Raw genomic sequence first — 25,268 nt, forward strand, 5'->3', positions numbered from 1 at the left:
TAAAAGCTCATTCATATTTAACAATCGTGAATTGCAAAACTCTTCCACAGACAACAGTACAACACATTGGAATTGAGGGAACAGAATGGAATATCTGGGCATTGTCATCATAGTTTTAATAAGAGAGGCCAATAAAAACAGGAGTGTCTAGAATGCAGAGTGAAACGATAACAAAGTCTACTTTTGGAGAACTTCCAAGGAGTGCACAGCAAATTTGTGTCATAAGACAAAGGACCAACCAGATTGGCAGAACCTGAACCAAATTTGCAATTCCAAGGCAGTGGGTAAACAGGAAGTGGTGAAGCTTTTCTAAAGCTGATCAAAGTTGGCAGATATACTGTAACAGAGGAAAAGTAGCTCATGAAAACAGGTGAGTGTAAACCTGCCACTAGTTAATGGACTCTTCTAAAGCAAAATTGTTATCCAGCAGAAACAAGGAGTGCTGTTAGTGAGCTTTGAACTTCAGAACCTTTGTCAGTAATGGCAGGAGTGTTGGCAGGATGACAGCTTAATCTGGATAAACAGTGAATAGCATTTCCTTTATTTAATTTTCTCTTTCCTCCGGGTTGCAACATACAGTAGACTATTTCACTGAATAATAAAGCCGACAGTGGAATTTCTATTTTTATTTTAAAGCACTAAAAGATTTTGTTTTCTGTTTGGAGAAATCTTAAGCTAACAAAATTAAGTATGCTGTTTGTACAAGTATTCAATCTGCAAAATTAGATTTTTTTGTAGAGCCACCTTTTTCTGCCATAACAGGCGCCCTCTTCTGAAGTAAATAGGTCTCAGCATCAACCCTAGAATAACACCAAAGAGGCTACAGCAGGAAATAAAAATGAGTATTAAAATTAGTAATGGAAAGGGGTGGACTGATTTAGAACCACAGTGCACATTAAACAGAACTTAAACAACAAACACCTTTAGTTTATTTTGGCCAACCATTCTGGGGTCACTTTCAGTCAAGCCCAGGACTTGCTTTGAGCTCAAGAGTTGACCGATGAGGGTAGAGCTCTGTCCAGAATATGCATAAAGGATCTTAAAGGAATTTTAACATAATTATTTAAGTAATTAAGTATTAAGTATTTTGTATTAATGCCATTTGTACAAAGAAGGATGGCACACTATATTTGGTATCCAAGCTATTGGATTTTAGTACGAATCTGCATTAGTTTACTGTGCCTTTTGCTTTCTTGTTCTAGACCTCTTGCTATGTTATTTTTGACTTTCATTATTTCTTTTTAGATCTGGTTTTGGTAGACTATCTTGCTTTCACCATTAGTGACCTTTGAATTACTTAAGACAATCCTTTTTAAGTAACCTTTCTATACCCTTGTGCTTTTACAGGACATGTTTATTTTTCACCTCTCAGGCAGGATAGATAGATAGATAGATAGATAGATAGATAGATAGATAGATAGATAGATAGATAGATAGATAGATAGATAGATAGATAGATAGATAGATAGATAGATAGATAGATAGATAGAGAACCACAGACATATGGAATAAACTAGCAAGAAGTGTGGTAGATAATAAGACTTTAGGGACTTTCTAAACTAAAACTAATGTTTCTTAAAAGAATGAAGTGGTTAGGACATGCAAGCTTTGTTGGGCTGAGTGGCTTTTTCTCATCTAGATTGTTCTAATGTTCTAGATAGTGTGAATAAGGTGCTATATTGCGCCCCACCCGGCACGTCTGACCCAGAGGCACGTTTCAAATCAACAGTCTTTTTTATTTTTCTTCAGCTGGAGGGCACGTCTTCCCCGTAATCCCTCCAGCCACAACACAGTCCCCAAGCACTTTACCGCAAAACCAATCCTTCCTCTTACACCACCACTCCTCCAAGGCAACCTCGTCCTCTTTCTCCCGATTCTGGCCCCCTTTGAAGGGAGGCAGGCCCTTTTTGTAGTCCTACTGGAAGTGCTCCAGGTGCTAAATCAGCTAGTGGTAATTGCACCTCCGGGCAGGGCTGTAGAGGTGTCCAAGTTGGCTCTGGGACCCTGCAGCAAACCTCTCCCGCCCCACAAAGGTGGCCACCACAGATCCCCACAGGGTTGGAGAGCATTTCAACTCCCATGGGCCAGGGAGGCTGCCACCAAGCATCCCGGGGGAGGTACTGAGGAGCCCCTGGCTGCTCCCTCGGAACATAAGTAGAAGGGGCGTCCCGGCTGGGCATGGGATCCGGCACAATAGACGGTGCATTACATTTCTATATGCCTACCTCTTTGCCTTTAAGCTGCTGTCCAAATATAAGGCTATTTGGTAAATTAGGAAATGCATGAATGCTGTGAGGCTGACATGGAAGGACCCTCTTCACTTATGGATATGTGTGTTTTTTAAACAAATCTTCAGATATGAGATGTAATGTGTGCAGGTGCCAGCAAAAGGAAATATACTGTAAGATGCTGGGACTGAACATTAGGACAATCTATACAAGAACAGGCCTTTCAGCCCAACAAAGCTCGCCAGTCCTATCCACTTCATTCTTTTAAAAAAACATCAAGTCTAGTTTTGAAAGTCCCTAAAGTCAAATGGTCTACCACGCTACTTGGTAGCTTATTCCAAGTGTCTATGGTTCTCTGTGTAAAGGAAAACTTCCTAATAGTTAGGTGAAAGTTACTCTTAACAAGTGTCCAACTGTGTCCCCATGTTCTATATGAACTAATTTTAAAATAACAGTCTTGATCCATTATAATAATTTCCTTCGTAATTTGAAATGCTTCAGTCATGTCTCCTCTTAATCTTCTTTTCCTTAAACTGAAAAGGCTCAGCTTTTTTAATCTTTCTTCATAATTCATCCACTGTAGCCCTGTAATCAGCCTAGTTGCTCTTCTCTGGACCTTTTCTAGTATTCCACAAATATAACGTAACGTTCTGTTTGCTTTCTTGATTGCTGCTGAACACTGTTGGGAAGTTGATAGCATAGAGTTCACTACGACTCCTAAATCCTTCTCATAAGGTGTACTCTTAATTTTCAGACCTGAGCTTTTTTTTTTTTCTGTCAGAGATCATTTAGCATGGAGCAAAAACTAGCAAAGCTTGCAGGGCATAGTTTATATGGTCATTGAAAAGTTATTCTGCAGCTTTGGACAAGATTCGAAAAGCAGACTTTTTAGATTGCTTTGAGCAAGAAGACACAGTTAGTAGACAAGCTGAAGTAGAATAGAGAAACATGTTTAAATACTAAAGACTACAGAAACAGTAGTGAAACCTTTAAGGATAAGATAAGAATTTTGAAGTAGGCCCTAACTAAAGCGAGGTGAAGGTTAAAATAGTGCATTATTTTAGATGAGGTGAGAAACAGTCTGGCACCTTCATTCTGGAGTGTTGGAGTGGTCGTGTAGAAGCTGCCAAAACTCTACCAGAGGAGATATTTTATAGTCCTCTCTTGAAAGAATCAGAAACAGAGCAATGAGTGTCATGGACAGTGAGCAAGACTTCAATCTTGTAGAGCCATTAAGGAATTTGTTGGCTAGAAGAGGGAATCATCCAACATGGTATCTTGTAAAGCACTTTGAGCTACATTCTTTGTATGAAAAATGTGCTATATAAATAAGTATGACGTAAAGGTTAATGACAGTACCCAATGACAAGACACTGATATTGTCAAGGACAATGCTTACAGAAATATCTATAGTTGAAGAAGCACAAGGCAAGTAGAAGATGTGTGAATTGGAGAGGTATAATTTGTTATTGTCCATTAAATATAAATTTAATGACAAGAAGACAGTTGGCAATGTAGCCTGAAACCTCATGCCAGGGTTAAATTGTTTTGTGCTGTTTACTTTGTGTTTAGTATTGATTTAATTATGTATATTGTGGTTGTGGTGCTTTGGAGGCACTAATTGAGAAGAACAAACAATTAAAATACTTCTCATTGCTTTTACCCTGTGTCCTGGGTGTCTGTCTGTTGAGTTTTGGGGCAACAATACCCACAAGCATTTGACAACAGATATTTTTGTTTTTCATTTATGTTAATTAGTTTCTAGTTCATTTTGATGTATTTGAACAAATCTATATTGTCATATGTGATATTTCTGTATTTCGAGAGTGGTATAATCTATTCTTATATTTTGCCTTGAGCGTTGCCGCAGCGCTCTGCACCAGCACTTAGTGAAGAGCAATGCGAAAGAACAAAGTAGTTTGTACTGTTGTACACTGTATTTCTGAGGTGGCAATGATAGATTGTCCATCTAGCTTTGTGAAGAGGATTACTTGGATTCTGCTTTGAGTATTGTATTTACTTATTTTTAGAAAACCATTGAAAACCCAATTTACATGGAAATGGTCTCTCTCTGAATTGCCTTTCCTAAGATTTCTTCCATTTTTTTTTACCTGTAAGGCTTTTTTGGGACTTTCTTATTGTCTTCTTAGAGACTCAAGGCCGTGGGGGCAGGGCTGTGAAAAAATCAGGGCCTATTAAAGCCCATGGAGGCAGTCTTTGTCTGATTTTGGGCTAAGCAAGAAATAAATTGTTGTTGTTTAGCCCTAAGAGTAGTGACCACTGCCTCTGTGACTGTTTGATTCTAAAAGCTCATTCATATTTAACAATCGTGAATTGCAAAACTCTTCCACAGACAACAGTACAACACATTGGAATTGAGGGAACAGAATGGAATATCTGGGCATTGTCATCATAGTTTTAATAAGAGAGGCCAATAAAAACAGGAGTGTCTAGAATGCAGAGTGAAACGATAACAAAGTCTACTTTTGGAGAACTTCCAAGGAGTGCACAGCAAATTTGTGTCATAAGACAAAGGACCAACCAGATTGGCAGAACCTGAACCAAATTTGCAATTCCAAGGCAGTGGGTAAACAGGAAGTGGTGAAGCTTTTCTAAAGCTGATCAAAGTTGGCAGATATACTGTAACAGAGGAAAAGTAGCTCATGAAAACAGGTGAGTGTAAACCTGCCACTAGTTAATGGACTCTTCTAAAGCAAAATTGTTATCCAGCAGAAACAAGGAGTGCTGTTAGTGAGCTTTGAACTTCAGAACCTTTGTCAGTAATGGCAGGAGTGTTGGCAGGATGACAGCTTAATCTGGATAAACAGTGAATAGCATTTCCTTTATTTAATTTTCTCTTTCCTCCGGGTTGCAACATACAGTAGACTATTTCACTGAATAATAAAGCCGACAGTGGAATTTCTATTTTTATTTTAAAGCACTAAAAGATTTTGTTTTCTGTTTGGAGAAATCTTAAGCTAACAAAATTAAGTATGCTGTTTGTACAAGTATTCAATCTGCAAAATTAGATTTTTTTGTAGAGCCACCTTTTTCTGCCATAACAGGCGTCCCTCTTCTGAAGTAAATAGGTCTCAGCATCAACCCTAGAATAACACCAAAGAGGCTACAGCAGGAAATAAAAATGAGTATTAAAATTAGTAATGGAAAGGGGTGGACTGATTTAGAACCACAGTGCACATTAAACAGAACTTAAACAACAAACACCTTTAGTTTATTTTGGCCAACCATTCTGGGGTCACTTTCAGTCAAGCCCAGGACTTGCTTTGAGCTCAAGAGTTGACCGATGAGGGTAGAGCTCTGTCCAGAATATGCATAAAGGATCTTAAAGGAATTTTAACATAATTATTTAAGTAATTAAGTATTAAGTATTTTGTATTAATGCCATTTGTACAAAGAAGGATGGCACACTATATTTGGTATCCAAGCTATTGGATTTTAGTACGAATCTGCATTAGTTTACTGTGCCTTTTGCTTTCTTGTTCTAGACCTCTTGCTATGTTATTTTTGACTTTCATTATTTCTTTTTAGATCTGGTTTTGGTAGACTATCTTGCTTTCACCATTAGTGACCTTTGAATTACTTAAGACAATCCTTTTTAAGTAACCTTTCTATACCCTTGTGCTTTTACAGGACATGTTTATTTTTCACCTCTCAGGCAGGATAGATAGATAGATAGATAGATAGATAGATAGATAGATAGATAGATAGATAGATAGATAGATAGATAGATAGATAGATAGATAGATAGATAGATATGAAAGGCACTATATGATAGATAGATAGATAGATAGATAGATAGATAGATAGATAGATAGATAGATAGATAGATAGATAGATAGATAGATAGATAGATAGATAGAGAACCACAGACATATGGAATAAACTAGCAAGAAGTGTGGTAGATAATAAGACTTTAGGGACTTTCTAAACTAAAACTAATGTTTCTTAAAAGAATGAAGTGGTTAGGACATGCAAGCTTTGTTGGGCTGAGTGGCTTTTTCTCATCTAGATTGTTCTAATGTTCTAGATAGTGTGAATAAGGTGCTATATTGCGCCCCACCCGGCACGTCTGACCCAGAGGCACGTTTCAAATCAACAGTCTTTTTTATTTTTCTTCAGCTGGAGGGCACGTCTTCCCCGTAATCCCTCCAGCCACAACACAGTCCCCAAGCACTTTACCGCAAAACCAATCCTTCCTCTTACACCACCACTCCTCCAAGGCAACCTCGTCCTCTTTCTCCCGATTCTGGCCCCCTTTGAAGGGAGGCAGGCCCTTTTTGTAGTCCTACTGGAAGTGCTCCAGGTGCTAAATCAGCTAGTGGTAATTGCACCTCCGGGCAGGGCTGTAGAGGTGTCCAAGTTGGCTCTGGGACCCTGCAGCAAACCTCTCCCGCCCCACAAAGGTGGCCACCACAGATCCCCACAGGGTTGGAGAGCATTTCAACTCCCATGGGCCAGGAGGCTGCCACCAAGCATCCCGGGAGGTACTGAGGAGCCCCTGGCTGCTCCCTCGGAACATAAGTAGAAGGGGCGTCCCGGCTGGGCATGGGATCCGGCACAATAGACGGTGCATTACATTTCTATATGCCTACCTCTTTGCCTTTAAGCTGCTGTCCAAATATAAGGCTATTTGGTAAATTAGGAAATGCATGAATGCTGTGAGGCTGACATGGAAGGACCCTCTTCACTTATGGATATGTGTGTTTTTTTTTAAACAAATCTTCAGATATGAGATGTAATGTGTGCAGGTGCCAGCAAAAGGAAATATACTGTAAGATGCTGGGACTGAACATTAGGACAATCTATACAAGAACAGGCCTTTCAGCCCAACAAAGCTCGCCAGTCCTATCCACTTCATTCTTTTAAAAAAACATCAAGTCTAGTTTTGAAAGTCCCTAAAGTCAAATGGTCTACCACGCTACTTGGTAGCTTATTCCAAGTGTCTATGGTTCTCTGTGTAAAGGAAAACTTCCTAATAGTTAGGTGAAAGTTACTCTTAACAAGTGTCCAACTGTGTCCCCATGTTCTATATGAACTAATTTTAAAATAACAGTCTTGATCCATTATAATAATTTCCTTCGTAATTTGAAATGCTTCAGTCATGTCTCCTCTTAATCTTCTTTTCCTTAAACTGAAAAGGCTCAGCTTTTTTAATCTTTCTTCATAATTCATCCACTGTAGCCCTGTAATCAGCCTAGTTGCTCTTCTCTGGACCTTTTCTAGTATTCCACAAATATAACGTAACGTTCTGTTTGCTTTCTTGATTGCTGCTGAACACTGTTGGGAAGTTGATAGCATAGAGTTCACTACGACTCCTAAATCCTTCTCATAAGGTGTACTCTTAATTTTCAGACCTGAGCTTTTTTTTTTTTTTTCTGTCAGAGATCATTTAGCATGGAGCAAAAACTAGCAAAGCTTGCAGGGCATAGTTTATATGGTCATTGAAAAGTTATTCTGCAGCTTTGGACAAGATTCAAAAGCAGACTTTTTAGATTGCTTTGAGCAAGAAGACACAGTTAGTAGACAAGCTGAAGTAGAATAGAGAAACATGTTTAAATACTAAAGACTACAGAAACAGTAGTGAAACCTTTAAGGATAAGATAAGAATTTTGAAGTAGGCCCTAACTAAAGCGAGGTGAAGGTTAAAATAGTGCATTATTTTAGATGAGGTGAGAAACAGTCTGGCACCTTCATTCTGGAGTGTTGGAGTGGTCGTGTAGAAGCTGCCAAAAACTCTACCAGAGGAGATATTTTATAGTCCTCTCTTGAAAGAATCAGAAACAGAGCAATGAGTGTCATGGACAGTGAGCAAGACTTCAATCTTGTAGAGCCATTAAGGAATTTGTTGGCTAGAAGAGGGAATCATCCAACATGGTATCTTGTAAAGCACTTTGAGCTACATTCTTTGTATGAAAAATGTGCTATATAAATAAGTATGATGTAAAGGTTAATGACAGTACCCAATGACAAGACACTGATATTGTCAAGGACAATGCTTACAGAAATATCTATAGTTGAAGAAGCACAAGGCAAGTAGAAGATGTGTGAATTGGAGAGGTATAATTTAAGTTATTGTCCATTAAATATAAATTTAATGACAAGAAGACAGTTGGCAATGTAGCCTGAAACCTCATGCCAGGGTTAAATTGTTTTGTGCTGTTTACTTTGTGTTTAGTATTGATTTAATTATGTATATTGTGGTTGTGGTGCTTTGGAGGCACTAATTGAGAAGAACAAACAATTAAAATACTTCTCATTGCTTTTACCCTGTGTCCTGGGTGTCTGTCTGTTGAGTTTTGGGGCAACAATACCCACAAGCATTTGACAACAGATATTTTTGTTTTTCATTTATGTTAATTAGTTTCTAGTTCATTTTGATGTATTTGAACAAATCTATATTGTCATATGTGATATTTCTGTATTTCGAGAGTGGTATAATCTATTCTTATATTTTGCCTTGAGCGTTGCCGCAGCGCTCTGCACCAGCACTTAGTGAAGAGCAATGCGAAAGAACAAAGTAGTTTGTACTGTTGTACACTGTATTTCTGAGGTGGCAATGATAGATTGTCCATCTAGCTTTGTGAAGAGGATTACTTGGATTCTGCTTTGAGTATTGTATTTACTTATTTTTAGAAAACCATTGAAAACCCAATTTACATGGAAATGGTCTCTCTCTGAATTGCCTTTCCTAAGATTTCTTCCATTTTTTTTTACCTGTAAGGCTTTTTTGGGACTTTCTTATTGTCTTCTTAGAGACTCAAGGCCGTGGGGGCAGGGCTGTGAAAAAATCAGGGCCTATTAAAGCCCATGGAGGCATTCTTTGTCTGATTTTGGGCTAAGCAAGAAATAAATTGTTGTTGTTTAGCCCTAAGAGTAGTGACCACTGCCTCTGTGACTGTTTGATTCTAAAAGCTCATTCATATTTAACAATCGTGAATTGCAAAACTCTTCCACAGACAACAGTACAACACATTGGAATTGAGGGAACAGAATGGAATATCTGGGCATTGTCATCATAGTTTTAATAAGAGAGGCCAATAAAAACAGGAGTGTCTAGAATGCAGAGTGAAACGATAACAAAGTCTACTTTTGGAGAACTTCCAAGGAGTGCACAGCAAATTTGTGTCATAAGACAAAGGACCAACCAGATTGGCAGAACCTGAACCAAATTTGCAATTCCAAGGCAGTGGGTAAACAGGAAGTGGTGAAGCTTTTCTAAAGCTGATCAAAGTTGGCAGATATACTGTAACAGAGGAAAAGTAGCTCATGAAAACAGGTGAGTGTAAACCTGCCACTAGTTAATGGACTCTTCTAAAGCAAAATTGTTATCCAGCAGAAACAAGGAGTGCTGTTAGTGAGCTTTGAACTTCAGAACCTTTGTCAGTAATGGCAGGAGTGTTGGCAGGATGACAGCACTTGATAGCAGAAGTATTGCGAGGGAGTGTCATGTGACTGGTGAAATCTCCAGAATAGATACCTGTACGCAGTGAGGGCCTTATAAGAGAGTTCTAGAATCAGAGGGAAAATAATGGCATGAAGGAGAAGTGCATTAATGGGGTTCAGAGAAAAAGTAATGTGTTTGTGGTTATGGATTATGTCAGAATCTTTTTGAAGAGTAAATGAGGGAAGGGAAGAGTCAAAAAGTGGTGTGTCAGAATCTCAAACTTATCAGTGAAGAAGGAGGCAAGCAAGCAGAAGGAATGGGTGGTGGGGTAAGAGTTGCCGGAGGGTTCACAACATTATGTAAAACACTCAAACCCGATCATCCCATTTTGGGTTTGCCTGAAGCAATGGAGTATCCCAGCAACATCAGACAGAAGGCATAAACACACCTTAGGCAGAATTCCAGTCCATCAAGGACTCACCCACACCTTTAGAATGGTGAGTTAACCTAATATAATGGTTGTGAAGAAAAGGTTTATAATATATTTTTTGCAAAATAGTGTATTATTATAGTGATTAGCACATGTATGTAAGAATTTCACAATAACCTGTATGTGTGACAATTACAACTGTAATTCATAACAAATCGAGTATGGCTAAAATACATGGTAAATAATGTTGAAACACTATGCATTATGGACAAAGAAATTTGCATGCAAACAGAATGTCTTTTTTAAAGTTTGGATTCCAGATGTTTTGTTTTGACCGCATTTTTGTATGGATCACTATGCAGGCAAACACTGAAAGTTTTCATGAAACTCCAAGGCAACCAAGTTTCAAATCTTGGTAACGGCTAATTAAAACACTTACTAGAATAAACTAACAAAGAATTTATGAAAACACATATAAACAGACTGAGCAGCAGCTCCCGCATAATGATTCTTCAGCTTTTTATAATATAGGTGGGTGGATTAAAAAGAGGTGGAATTAAGAGAGAGCTGAGAGTAGAGTAGAAGCAGTGTGGATTGTGTTCTGAAGATTCAACTGTGTGACCAGAAAGAAGGAGAATTGGGGTGGGGTTGGACAAAGTCATCATCAGGAACTGACAGGGGTTCAGAATACTGACAGAGAAAGAAAAGCAGGAAATCCCAAATGACAATCTGAATGGACAAAGCAAAAATTAAGGTCAATGTCCTAACACTATATATCAAGTGTCCTCCTAACACTATAAAAAAAGACAGAGATTTGTAGTGAATTGTGTTTTGATTCAGTGCACAGATTTCAGAAGCTGTGCACCACCATCTTATATAGGTGCGCCAAGATGACACCTCTGTGTCACATGACCAGGGTTGGGCAGTATCGCCGTTATGTATTCAGAATACAAAAATAAGCATTCAGAATTCAGCTCATGGTACATTTCTAAAGCTGTAGTCTAGAATACTGTTACTTTACGAAACTTAATACTGAATACTTTTAAACTACATCTCCTAAAAAGTCACATGCATCCATCTTTCAACCCGCTGAATCCGACCACAGGGGTCTACTGGAGCCAATCCCAGCCAACAAGGCAGGAACCAATCCCGGGCAGGGTGGCCACCCACCGCAGGACACACACTAGGGCCAATTTAGAATCGCCAATCCACCTAACCTGCATGTCTTTGGACTGTGGGAGGAAACCGGAGCAAACCCACGCAAACACGGGGAGAACATGCAAACTCCACGCAGGGAGGACCCGTGAAGCGAACCTGGGTCTCCTAACTGCGAGGCAGCAGCGCTACCACTGCGCCACCGTGCCGCCCGAAAGTCAAATACAGTCAGCTCTAATATCCATGGATTCAATCAATTAGTTCAAATTGCAGAAAGTGTCATAAAGCAAAACTTGAATTTGCCATGTTCTGAGCACTACACTGAGCCCACGTGAATGAAGTGATGTGTAGGTGTAACCTGCTATAGCCTCCAGGCATTTCACAGATCCTCACTGTCCATCACTCATTGTTTGAGCATTGTTCGCCTTGCGTCTTTCTAATTCCTTACTTGTGTTGTGTGTGTAGCTGGTTAATTTAATGTACTGTACAATCATTGGGAGTTGGGGTACTAAATGTTTTCATTTAGGAAGCCTAGCACTTGCTCGCTCTCCATCTCACACTTGTGAAGAAGGCAGATGTGCTGTAGATGCAAAACGGTCTGCGAAACGCCTCTGATTCTGGTGGTTTCTCTTTGCTTTATGGTGAGCTAAACTCTTTCATAAATCTTGATCTCTTTATCCTTTTTAAAGAACTTGCTGTCCCTTTATATTTGTTTGTGCTCTAAGGAGTAGTAGTCAAGTAATTATTTGATGTTTTAAGCAGCAGTGCTCTAGATGTGGAGGAAATGTAAAACAGTTTGCAATTTGCTGCTGTTTCTTGCTATTCTACTTGCTTTTAAGCTTCTTGAGCCCAATTTCAGCTTGAATAAAGTTAAATTGGGATTTAAATGGTGATCTGTGGTTGACTTTATATTTGACTAGATAAGACATAGTCACACAATGCACAGCACGCCATCTGGAGTTTACACACCCGTGCACTTGCATCTTATTACGGCAGATGCCAGGAATTGAGGTACCCATATACACCCTTTGTTTCTTTGAAAAGATGGCTCCAAAAAAACAATTAAATGGTGAAAGCAAACCCTCAAAAGCTAAAAAGAAGCATAAAGTGGTATCTCTAGACAAAAAAATAAAAATCTTAAAGTGGCATTCTGTGGTGGGTTGGCACCCTGCCCAGGATTGGTTCCTGCCTTGTGCCCTGTGTTGGCTGGGATTGGCTCCAGCAGACCTCCATGACCCTGTGTTTGGATTCAGCGGGTTGGAAAATGGATGGATGAAGTGGCATTTCTTTTGATTTGATTTTTAGTATATGTGAGTATGTGCACAGCTTATATTCAAATAATATTCTAATGAATTATTTAATTATTTAAGTGTAAGTGCCATTTATTAGTTAGTAAGGTAATGTTAAATTGCTAGAAGTATTTTCTTAGTTATGTTGTACTAGGGTGTTGTACCTTGTTAGCCATTATGGATGTAGTGTGAAGTCAAGCAAAATGACACCTTTTATAGGCTAACTAAAAAGATTACAATATGGAAGGCAACTCAGGCCCCTTCTTCAGGCAAGAATATTGTAGGAACATAGACATTGGGAAGTTCTATTATAATCCGCACAAGCTAAACTATAAATGGAATATTCTCTCCCTCTGACTACAGATTAGTTCCAGTTTATGATCTGCCTTTTACTTGGTAAGGCATGGAGGACAAATATTTTTATACTGTACTGTACGTACTTCCAGAACATACTGAATGTATTAAGTGAAGCCAATGTAAGTTTGCTATTGAGAAATAATACAACTTTTAATTATTGAAAGTAACTGAAGTTTAACAAGAAAAAGCTAGGTTTGTAGAAGAAACCTTTTTTTATTTTTGCCTTTTGTCCTGTGTTTGTAATAACTTTTTTCTGAATTTGTGTCACTTGTTCCTAAACTTTTAAAACAAACTTTATTGGACTGAGAACTTTTATTTGTTATGTGTTTGATTTATGCTGGATTCTGCCTTGCCAACTCAGTAGATGCTCAATTTTGGGAAGCAGGAAAAGAGGCAGCTACAGTAAGTATGCCATATGAAAAATGCATAACCTGACATTTTTATGATAATTTTGTTTAGGTCTGTTTCTTAGAAGTAGAACAACTCAAGAATATGAAATGACTAAAACGCACTCTGAGCTACAGTCATTTTTTGCTTTGCACGCTCCCCCGCAATAACCTATTGTCTATGGGGAGTATCGAAAGCTTTTGATTTGTCAAAAATTTCAGTCTTCAATTTTTGACGGATCTCAGTGTTTTAGGGATACCCTGAGACTGAAAACATCAATATCTCGATGATTGGTGTGTGTCTGTCTGTGTGTGTCTGTGTGGCACGGTTTCTTGAGGACAGTCTAGAGCTAAAATGTCTGGACGGAAAAATCTCAAACTTGAAACTTAAGCCTATTATGAGATGATGATGTGCTGATTAGTTTTTGAGCCAAATTGTGCAAGAGAAAGACACTTTAGAGGAACCCTCAAATACTGTAATTCTGCAATTAATTACGAATTCCTCTCATCAATTGCTGTCATAATGACCTATTTTATGATCCTGAAAGATCAGCATCAGAGTGGTAAATAATTACTGAAATGTTTTAGACAAGCTCAGGTAACTTGGTTCCTAGGGCACAAAGACTACTGACGCTCACATCAGAATATTTTTTCAAATATCTGACATTTATTAATAGAAGTTGGTTTCCCTTGTTTTTGACAAACAGTAAAAGTCGAACTTCTGTTTTATGTAAAATTGAAGTGCATGTTCAAGCCACAATTTAATTTAAATATATTGTAGCCGAGTGCAGGTATAGCAGGTCTCGAAAATAAAAAGTTGGGACACCAACTGGGTCATCCCATTTAATTTAACAGAAAATTCAACAAATTTCAATGACTCTTGGTGATTAGGCATCTTCCCCTTGGGCTTTCAAATAACCAAAAAGGCTTGGCTTTATTTGTAGGTTCAGGGTCTGTCTATTCAGGAGCTCCATTCGGCAGGTCACTCTGGCCAAAAAGATGCCTCTTTCTGGGCAGCCAGGGTCCTTATAGCTGGGGAAGTGGAAGGGGTTGTGCTAAGTACCCTCGCTGGGCAGTTCCTCTGGGCTGCAGGGTTATTACATAGCTTGACCGAGGCCGTAAGGAATTCCTCCACATTCATGACAATGTTAAACTTGTTATACTATTTTTATGAACTAAACTATATAACAGTTCCTGAAAGTATGCAAGAAGTATCCAGAATAAGTTATAGATTTTGAGTAATCAATACAAATACGAATACATTAAGGATTGTATATTCAGTATTCTTCACATGACTAACAATGAGTTATGACAAGCATAAACAATATGGTTGTGGCCATAAAAAGACTCTCCCTAAAAGTGGATATAATTTTTTAAACTAGAAAAATAAATTACACATACAGAAAAGGTAGAAAATTGACAATAGTTTGAAAACATGGTTTATTTGTTTTGCAAGAGTAAGGAAGAGGAGGGAGAATAAAGGGAATGGCCAAGAGGAATGTTTCCTTTTTATTATGCTAGATGTTTTTGCCACACACAGCCATATGCAGACAGACGGATGAGCAGAGGCTAGCGTGGCCTGAGGAAGAGGAGCAAGAGAGATGTGATGAAGAAAAGAAGAATAGAGAAAAAGTAAAGGTGAATAAGAGAATACCTGTCATTGTGCCTGTGGAAACCTGGATAGAGTAGTCCTCAGGTGAGAGACAGAAAGAACAGAAGTGAAAATGGGGTAGGCCAGAGAGAAGAACAAATACGTTAAGGGGTAACAAAGGCAGAGAGGGAAAAAAAACAAATAAGCAGAAAATAAAGTGTCAAGTAATCTTAGTGTGAAGAGGAGTGATACTCCATCAAGAAGGAATGGTTACATTGTACATGAAGATAAAAAGGAAGGTCAAGAGAGTTGGAAGAGTCAAAAGCAAAAGCTATACGAAGAAAAACGATGAGATGAAGAAATCAGGATATCTGGAAAGTTGGCAAATAGGCAAGGATAATAACATCAACAACAACAACAACTCCTATAGCGCATTTTAATACACAGAATGTAGCTCAAAGTGCTTTAAATGATGTAAAAGAAATAGTTAAAAGAAAAGGAGAACTAATTAGGTAAAAATAATAATGAATAAGTAAAAAAAATAAATTAATACAAGCTTACTTAACATAGATATACTGTATAATTAGTAGAAAGTCCTTGTACTTAATATCATACAGTGATATGTATTGGGAATCATTATGAGAAGTGGGCTGTCATGAAGGCTTACTTGAACAAAGTGGAATTTAAATATGTTAAAAGATAAAGGAACCAAGCAGCACATGGCCAACAACACGAGTTTAGCTACAGCTTGTGAAAGTATTTGACACTTTGGTGCAAGTTATGCATCATATGTTACACCAGGTCAATTTAATTTGCAATGTCGATGAACACTTTAATTGAATATATGCAAGTTTGTGAAAGGTTACCTTAAATTGTAACGCCTGTAGATATTGAAACCTGTAAGTACAATGTAATTAAATTTGTAAGTCTGAAGACAAAGCTATAGAAGCACAATTGAGACAGCATGTCATCAGATCCATAATATGTGGAAAAGCCGTAAACTATTTAGAGGTCATGCATTCTTACTACTCACTAGACATGTTTAAAAATGAAGCTTGGAGTGGTCAGAAAGAGAAGGAGAAATCAACATTTGTGTGAAACACGTTACGTAGCTTAACTAACACGTATAAAACAATGTTTTATTGACTTTAGGGCACTGTAGACCTGGGGTTTCCAACTCCAGTCCTAGGGCCTCATCCATAACGCTATGCATAGAATTCACACTCTAACATGCCGTACAGACAAAAGCGTAAATGTGCTTATACACAAAAAAATCCATGTACATAAATCTCTGTGAACGCCAACCTTCACGTTCTTCCGCTACATAAATCCTGGTCAGCATGAGAAGTAACGCACGTGCATGCGCTTGCTGTCCCACCCCGGCTCCTCCAAGAATATAAATAGCCCTTAAGCTCAGCTTTCTGTGAAAAGGCAATGGCAAAAGCATGGGGGGAAAATAGAAGAATTTCAATGAATACCAAGTGGAGGCAAAGAAAAACATACTATTTGTTGGTTTAAACCGTGGTATGAACAACAAAAGGAAGTTGATCGAGTGACATAGAGTGTCGGAGAAACTCGAAAGCTCAAGTTTACAATGTCGCACAGTGCGCGAAATAAAAAAGAAGTTGTCAAATATCAAAGTCGCTGTGAAAAGACGAGTCGTAGCCCACCGTCTGAGTGTCATATGAAAGCTTATTAGGGTACAGAGAAAAAAAAGGCACACAGTGGGGATAAAAGCACAAAATGTCACTTTAATCACGTAGTTTATTTAGTCAGTAAAGTAGAACATCATAAACTTCATCTTTAAATCATTTAATTTACTAGTTTCTCAAATCCCATCGTAACTAAAGTAGCACGTTAAATGCTTTGTTTTGTATTTGATTTTCTATGTGCTCTGTGTGTGTGAATCACTACGTGCTTCTTAAACGGACTTTCTCTTCCTCCGACAGGACACAGAGTCCATTACATTTGTGATATTACAGCTCTCTGAATAATTAAAATACTGAGATGTATGCTTGATATCATTTTCATGATGACAGGAGTTAAAGCATGTTATTAAACATGGGAACATGGTGGATTGTTCATATCTCACGCAAGATGCTTGCTGCGTCGTGTGCGACCTTCGATGAAATGATTTATTACAGAAGTGCTGTCTCTTTCAAACGTACTAACCCCCAATTCTTGTCCTTACTTTTCTTTCTCCAAATACCCAATCGCCACACAATCAGCTCTGTAATAGATGTTAAGCCATCTATAAGCTTAGAACGCCGATTCCTCAAAACTTTTAAGGTACATTGAAATATCTTCCTAGTACATGTTTAATTATTCTATCCATCTATCCTTCCAGTGTCATGCTAGCCTCAGCAAATATACAGCGTGAGGCAGGAACAATCCGTAAATGAAGCACCACCAATAGCGCTGCAGAACTATGTCCTAACATGTTTAATTATTAACAATATAGATTATTTAAATTAAGTTAAAGTTTAAACTGTATAATATAATTACATATTTTGCTGCATGTCATCTTAAAAATGATATCGTCATCATATGTAAATATGTGCTTTATAAAGTGGCTCAGGATGTGCAATAATTATAACTGTATCACAAGTTTACAGTGAGGTGATTGTACTAATGAGTACAAACAGTTCTACAAGGAGCACTTGATGGACTGATTGAGTGTGTTTATAGTTCTTGGGTTAGTTAATTAGCAGCAAAAACTGGTTATTAATTAAGAAAAGAGTTAGAATGAAAACTTGCAGCCACAGTAGCTCTCCAGGACTGGAGTTGAGGACTCCTGCTGTGGACATTGGGCAGTTGGGAAAGCAGTGGCTGCAGTGGTTTTTTTTTTAATGCAAAGCAGAAGATAAAAAATGTTGATAATGAAGGTAAGCTTGAGACAGGAAATAAATATAAACTTCTAAACAAGTAGAAAATTCATCAAAAACTCAGCCAATGGAATCAATGAGAGCGGTAGAAAGTTTGACTCATGAAGAACAGAAAGTTGAAAAGTCTGTATACAGTTTATCCGTGACAATATGAAATAACATAAATTGACTTAGCTGGCAGCTTTATCCATATCGACTTGCAACTTCATTTGTTGCCATATTTCTACAATATGATCACTTAGATCAAGAGGCTAAGTGAGTAAACAGTGAGTCTGTGGTGGGCTTTGGATTTGACAACATTGTGCTTTGTAGCACCTGATTACACTGTCACACTCATTTATTGATTTATGGCTTGGATGCAGAATGGACTTGAGCTTGGAGTCTTACTAATCTGCCACCTCATTGCTGGACAGTTGCTTGACATCATCTCTTTTTCTTAGTTTGATCCCCTCAGCCAGTGTATAGTAACCTGTTGTCTTTCTACTGCAGTGATCCAGAGGATCAAGAGGAATGAAGCAATTTTACATCCATTCAGGCACTTTGAATACTGTAAATATAATCAGGATAAAATAAAGTCACTATTATTTTATTTTCCAATTAATTTTTTGTATCAGTGTTCAGTGAATCCAATTGATGAGCCTTATAGCATTAACATTCAGACTACATCAGGCACACAGCAATACAGAGCAAATTTAATTTGACTATCATACTATATACAGTATATAAATCTTGACAACATAAAGTCCATAATAGCTGAAATATGGACAATTGATAAATTGATAAATTTGGACAAAAACAAATCAGAAAAAATAAATCTACTCTCTAAGCCTAAAAGTGCAACGATTTTATGTCACTTTTTATGTCACACTTATTGTCATGCTTTAAATCGGGCTTATTTTAAAACCTATATATATATATATATGTTTGGTATAATTCTTTTCAGAATTTATTGAACTTTAATTTGATATTGTTAGATTTTCAGATTCTTATTCCGTTTTTAAATTATAAATTAAAAAATATCAAGATTAAGAACTCACGTCCTGTGAGACGAGACTTTGTGCCAAGAGATTTAGCCACATTCGGGGCCAGAAATAAAAGATAAAGAGTGGGACAGCTGCTGTACAGGCTTTTAAATGTTCAAAGCACCGCGCCAGATGCAGATCACACGGCACAGCAGCAGCAGCAATCCAGCAGCTGATTGAGCAAAGAGGAGGTAAAAAAAATGTATTTGTTTCCTATTGTATCACCGTTTAAAAGGGGGGTTCTGAGGAGCAACCGCATCTTCTTGGGGTGTGTTCAGATCCCCTCTTCACAACGCGAGTGGCAGAGACGCGAAGTAGCTGGTGTGTAGTGTAGGCCGGAGGGGTTGGCGAGCGAAGCGAGCAGGGGACGAACCCCCTAGTAAATAAATAAACATTTGGGGTTCCATGGACAGTTATAACAAACAAAGATACAGTTCTGATGTCCTAAGCCAACTGGCCACTCACAACCTCCTGGGCAGTCTGTGATTTCATAAATACATGCTGCCCAGTGTAAAAACAGTAAATCCTTTTTTTGTTAATCCAAAAGCTCCCATTTTTTGGTTTTACCTCCCATTGTTTTGTTTTCTTTTTTTTTCTCTGAAAGATCTTATACTGCTGACTGGTATTATTAAATTAAAAATGTTGCCTTTCCTAATAGCTTAGATTAAGAATTCCTAACCATGGGAGCAGAAAATAACTGAGCAAGCTAACAAGTCCATTAACATCCACAAAGTTAATCTGAAAATTATGAAGCTTATTTTTTGTCAGGGGATGGGAGAGAAGAGGTGACTTTCCACCAAGGGTCATGTACCTTAAAGTAAGAACCTGCCATCTGGCTGTCTGTTAAAATTCACAAATGCCTGTTACTATACACAGGAGGGCATTCACTGATGAATACTTAAATAGGACTTTTAGGCTGAGAAATTTGGCAGTCACCTGCTATATCACAATACAATGACAATAAGTACTGCAGGATAACACGGCTCAGAATAAAACACTCAAATATACAGTAAGATTTTAGAGAAATGCAGGAGTCATCGGGTACCGTTGTTTTGAAGGCCAACTAGCAATTAACTCAGATTAAAAGAGCTAAAGGAATGGGGCACTTTTGGTGACCCTCCATCTCCAGAATAACATCAAGAAGACTGAAATGTACTTTAAGGAAGTGTTTTATTTATTTTTTTATTATTTATTTATCAAATTTTACCAACATTAGACTGATAAAGCAAGGAAGAGAAGAGTGTGCATAGTAATCATTGTCACTCACTTTGCATTCACTTGTACTGGTAAAGGTCATTCTATTAAATAAGATGAAGTTCTGTATTTTAATATATTCTTCTTTATCATTGAGATCATTGAGTGGGAGAATAAAGATGTGTTGCATGTTGGTCAGGTCTGCAAGTAAGAATTTCAGTTTACTCTGTAAATGTGACAATACTACTATTACTACCTAATATAGCATCCTTCACAAATAGATAGATAGATAGATAGATAGATAGATAGATAGATAGATAGATAGAATAGATAGATAGATAGATAGATAGATAGATAGATAGATAGATAGATAGATAGATAGATAGATAGATAGATAACCTATCTATCTATCTATCTATCTATCTATCTATCTATCTATCTATCTATCTATCTATCTAAATAAACATGTCCTGAAAAAGCACCATGGCATATAAAGGTTGCCAAAAAGGATCGTCAAGTTATTCAGAAGTCACTGCTGCTGAAAGCTAGATTGTTTACCAAAACCACATCTAAAAGGCAATAATCAAAGTCAAAAATAACATAGCAAGAAGTCTAGAACAGAAAAGCAAAAGGCATAGTAAACTGCAAACTAATGCAGGTTTGTACTGAAATGCAAGAGCCTGGATGTCAACTGTAGTGTGCCATCATCCTTTATAGAAATCGCATTGAGACATAGTGTACTGCGAGTCACATGACCAATTGTTGTCATGGCAACTGTAAGCAAAATGGCAACATCAGAAAGAAACCAACATGATAAGAAACTAACTGAATCCAAATACAGGGTCACGGGGGTCCGCCGGAGCCAATCCCAGCCAACACAGGGCACAAGGCAGGAACCAATCCTGAGCAGGGTGCCAACCCACTGCAGGACACACACAAACACACCCACGGGCCAATTTAGAATCGCCAATCCACCTAACCTGCATGTCTTTGGATTGTGGGAGGAAACCGGAGCGCCCGGAGGAAACCCACGCAGACACAGGGAGAACATGCAAAGTCCACGCAGGGAGGACCCGTGAAGCGAACCCAGGTCTCCTAACTGCGAGGCAGCAGCGCTACCACTGCGCCACTGTGCCACCCCTTGATAAGAAACTAATAATTCAAAATGAATATAAATTTTAAAAATTCAGAAAATTGTTTCAGTAATACTTGGACAATCATCATATAGTGATGTTAAAATTTCTTTATGGATAGAGCTCTACCCTGATCGGTCAACTCTTGAGCCCAAAGTAGGTTCTGGGCTTGTCTGAAAGTGACCCACAGAATGGCAGGCCAAAAGAAGCTAAAGGTGTTTGTTGTTTTACTTCTGTTTTGCGTGTACCTTGGTTCTAAATTAGTCCATCCCTTTCCATTAATTTTTAATACTCATTTTTTTCCTACTGTGGCCTCTTTGGTGTAATTCTGGGTTTGATACTGAGGCCTACTTACTCCAGAAGAGGGGAAGCCTGTTATGGCAGAAAAAGGTCGCTCTACAAAAAATCAAATTTTGCTGACTGAATACTTATAAAAACAGCATACTTAATTTAGATTAAGATTTTTCTCCATACAGAAAAATGTATTTTAGTGCTTTAAAATAAAAATTTATTTCTACATATCTAAAATAAATAAAATAATTTACTCTTTAGTTATTATTGAGGTATTCATCTACTATGAGGGGGGAGTGGAGGTTCAGAGGCTAGGGATCTGCACTGGCAATTGGAAGGCTGCTGGTTCAAATCCCATAAATGTCATAAGTGATTTCACTCCATTGGGCCCTTGACCTGCAATTGCTCCATCCTGGGTATATTAACCTGCATCCAGCCATGCAAATAGGCCATCCAACTTGCAGGGAACATTTGGGGGTTGGTGGCAGGATTGGCACTCCAGCCACTGTAAAAAAACCTCCCACTGTCCCACTCCATCTGAACTAGTGTGGTGCAGAGGTGTCACCCATTACATGGCTGCGCTCAAGTCCTAATCTGAGATCCTGAGGTGCTTTGTCATGTGGTAGGTGCAGCAATGCGCTGTATCAGTTCTCCTAACCTCTCTCTCATCTACTAAGATGTTATAAGGTTTGCTCATATAGATAAAGGAGTTTGGAGTACACCAGGTGAGCTGAGTTTTCTATTAATCAAATTGCATTTTAATACAGGAGCCTGTGAGTGGCTTCATGTTACGTGTTGGTTAGACATGTACATACAGATTTCACTGTACTAGGTACACACAACAGTATTATTTCTACTAGTACTACTATTGCAAACACAGTTTTCCCAGTTTAGACAGACCAGGCCAAGGTATTCCTTACAAAAGTTTACTGGGCATAGTTACATATATGTTAAGATGTTGTTGTCACAGATGGCCGGAGTCCTTTTCCGGCTGGGATGCCTCTTCACTGTTTGGACTGAGGGAGCAAGTCTGGTCAGAACAGTACCTCCCCCGGAACTCCATGGGAGATGAAGTTCTCTACAACCTTGTTGGGATCCAGGGGTGCTGCCAGGGGGTGCTGCAGTGGTTCCTGAGCCCATGTGCCCACCCAGAAGTGCAGCCGGAAATGGGTCTTCAAACACCTGGAGCACTTCTGGGTGGGCTATAAAAGGAGCCAGCAGCCACCAATCTGGGAGCCAGAGTCGCGAGGAGGGAGACAAAGCTTGCCGGAGAGTAGTGGAGAATAAAGAGAAGAGGTATTGTGGTTATTGTACTTGTGGGACTGTGTTGTGCCTGTGGAAATGGGAAAGGTGTTGCCCGCAGGTTAAGAAAAATAAAAATAAAAACATTTATTTGTTTTATCAGTGTGCCTCCTGCGTCTGTCTGTGTATTTTTAATCGGATTACAATCTTAAATCTTCACATAACAACGTAAGTGTCTGAGGTAAATGCTTGTGAAAACTAACTTTAATTTCAGAAATACCAGTTTAACTTCAGAAATGTGTTAGCCTAGAATGGTTTTATTTCCAGCTTGGTTTCCCTTTTTATGGAGCAAGTACAGTATGTCCTCCATGTGTTATTGTGGAATTATGATAGCCATTTCTATTTGTCCATTACTAGCCTGTTGTTTATAAGTATGAGCAAGCCATTGAAGAGCAGGATTGTTGTCTTGTCTAGGGTTTGTACCTGCCTTGTGGCCATTAGTTCTGAGATAGGCTGTCTTCTCCCTAGTGGTGTTTCTTTAAAAAGTGGGTTTTATAATGGTTTTATAGAAATATTAAATATTTGTTAGGTTGTTTATCCATTCTTTTCAAACCAATTAAAATAAAACAAGCATAGAAGTGTGGAGAAGGATTCATAGCACTTAGTAACCTAGGTGATTGTCAGCACTGATGGATGTTGTTAATTAGCTAACATTAAACCGAAGAGCTTGAATCATTTGCAGTAACACAACCTCAAATAAAATCTAAACAAATATATGTGTGTTTACTTGCTACATTTGGTCGTGCTTTTTATAACTATGTTTTGTGACCTGTGCCTGTTGCTAGAATAGACTTCAGCTTCCCATGACCCTCTAATGGGAAAAATGAGTTGACAAAATGGGTGATTTGGGGTGCTAGATTGCCATGGCTTTTAAGTATGTGAAGCACCGCCGGACAAAGCTGCTGCAAGGAAGAGAGCAATGTGAAGGTAGTCTTTCAGCATTTTTTACAGGAGCGTCCGTATCTTCTAAGCAAACAGCCTCTGTGCAAACAGCCCCTCTGCTCACACCCCCTCCGTTCAGGAGCAGAGAATGTCTGAGAGAGTGAGAGAGACAGAGAAAAGCCAACAATCAAAAATCAATACGTACTGTTCAGGATTTCAAGTATGTGAAGCACCGCACGGGAAGCATATCATATATCATTGAGGAGTTTTATTTAATACCTAATACGTGCTCTGATTGGATAGCTTCTCAGCCATCCGCCAATAGCGTCCCTTGTATGAAATCAACTGGGCAAACCAACTGAGGAAGCATGTACCATAAATTAAAAGACCCATTGTCCACAGAAATCCATGATCCATGATATATATTTAGATGTGCTTACATTTAAAAGCCGCGAAAGTTGAAGCGCGATATAGCGAGGGATCACTGTATTCATTTAAGAGTCACAAATGAGGAAAAAACAAAGACACACACATAGGAAGAATATACAAATTCAACACAAGTGGGGCCCAGGTGAGAATGTGAACACAGGAATCTGAAATTCTGAGGTATTAGTGCTAAACATTTTTGCCACCATACCTTTCTGAAATAAATAAGGGTCTGTGGAATCATCTTAAGTGCCATGGGAAAGAGAATTAAAAGTTTTGATTATCAGTTGTACGTCTGTGATAAACTACTTGTTCATTTTATTTTCTCAAAAAAAAAAAAAAACATTTTAGCTCTCTTATGTAATTTGTTTAAAGTTGAAGTTGAAACAACCTTTGTTCTACTTTATAACTGTTAATGTTCATTGTTTGCTACTACTAATAATATAATAGTAATAACTGTCAACTAAAATATGTAATAATTATTTATTATAAGAAAGTCTAATTGATTACGTGTAATTAATTACACAATTCCTATTATTATTAATAATATTAATATTATTCTTAATTCATACTTTTAGAAAAGTGTTCTATCGGCTGAATTTCAGCATCCCAGAAGATGTTCTCAGGAAAGTGACCCAGTGTTCTCCAGGGGTTGTGGAAATAGTCCTTAACACTCTGAAACAGAAAATAGAGGAGAAGCAGAAGCAGAATCCTAACAAGAGCAGTGCACAGGTATGTCACGTATGTAGTCACTTTCACACTTGCTGCCTTCAAAGAATGATGGCATACTTTGCCACATGTTTTAGCTTGGGTCTTCATATATTCACAGCTCTTATAATTTGATTACAACTTATGATGAGGTTCTGTCAATAAATACAGTAAGTGGATTTGTTTTTCATGGGGGGATAATACTATTGATGTCAGGAATTAAAACAAAAAAGACTAAATCTTTTTTATCCTGGATGGAAAGGCTCTGAAACAGGAAACAATCATCTCTAGTAAAAGAATTAGTGCTGTGGCAACAAGCTTGATTATGACACGTGACTGGCAGATTTTACTCCATTCATGACACAAATCCATAGTCTGCTTTATAGTGATGAATGCTTTGGTTGTAGAAATATATGAGCCGGGACAATATCTCTCTCTATATAAAATCCAATCCACTCTTTATGTCTGTCTGTCTGTCCACTTTCCACAAGAGAACTACTTAACGGATTTAGATCAGGTTTTTTTCTATAATTTGCTTGAACATTTCGGTTGATTTTGCGACTTCTCTGATCGCTCTAAGTATC

General features: G+C 38.2%; 1 protein-coding gene across 1 annotated transcript in view; it reads left to right on the plus strand.

Moving 5' to 3' along the window:
• The window catches only part of LOC120527962 (sperm flagellar protein 1-like), a 113,725-nt gene that overhangs the window by 36,776 nt on the left and 51,681 nt on the right, over window positions 1–25,268 (plus strand). The window contains exon 3 of the mRNA XM_039751956.1: window positions 24,555–24,708. Coding sequence (XP_039607890.1) covers window positions 24,555–24,708 — 154 coding nt within the window. The remainder of the gene's footprint in view (window positions 1–24,554; window positions 24,709–25,268) is intronic.

This window comes from Polypterus senegalus, chromosome 4, assembly GCF_016835505.1.
Source record: "Polypterus senegalus isolate Bchr_013 chromosome 4, ASM1683550v1, whole genome shotgun sequence".
Lineage (NCBI taxonomy): Eukaryota > Metazoa > Chordata > Cladistia > Polypteriformes > Polypteridae > Polypterus > Polypterus senegalus.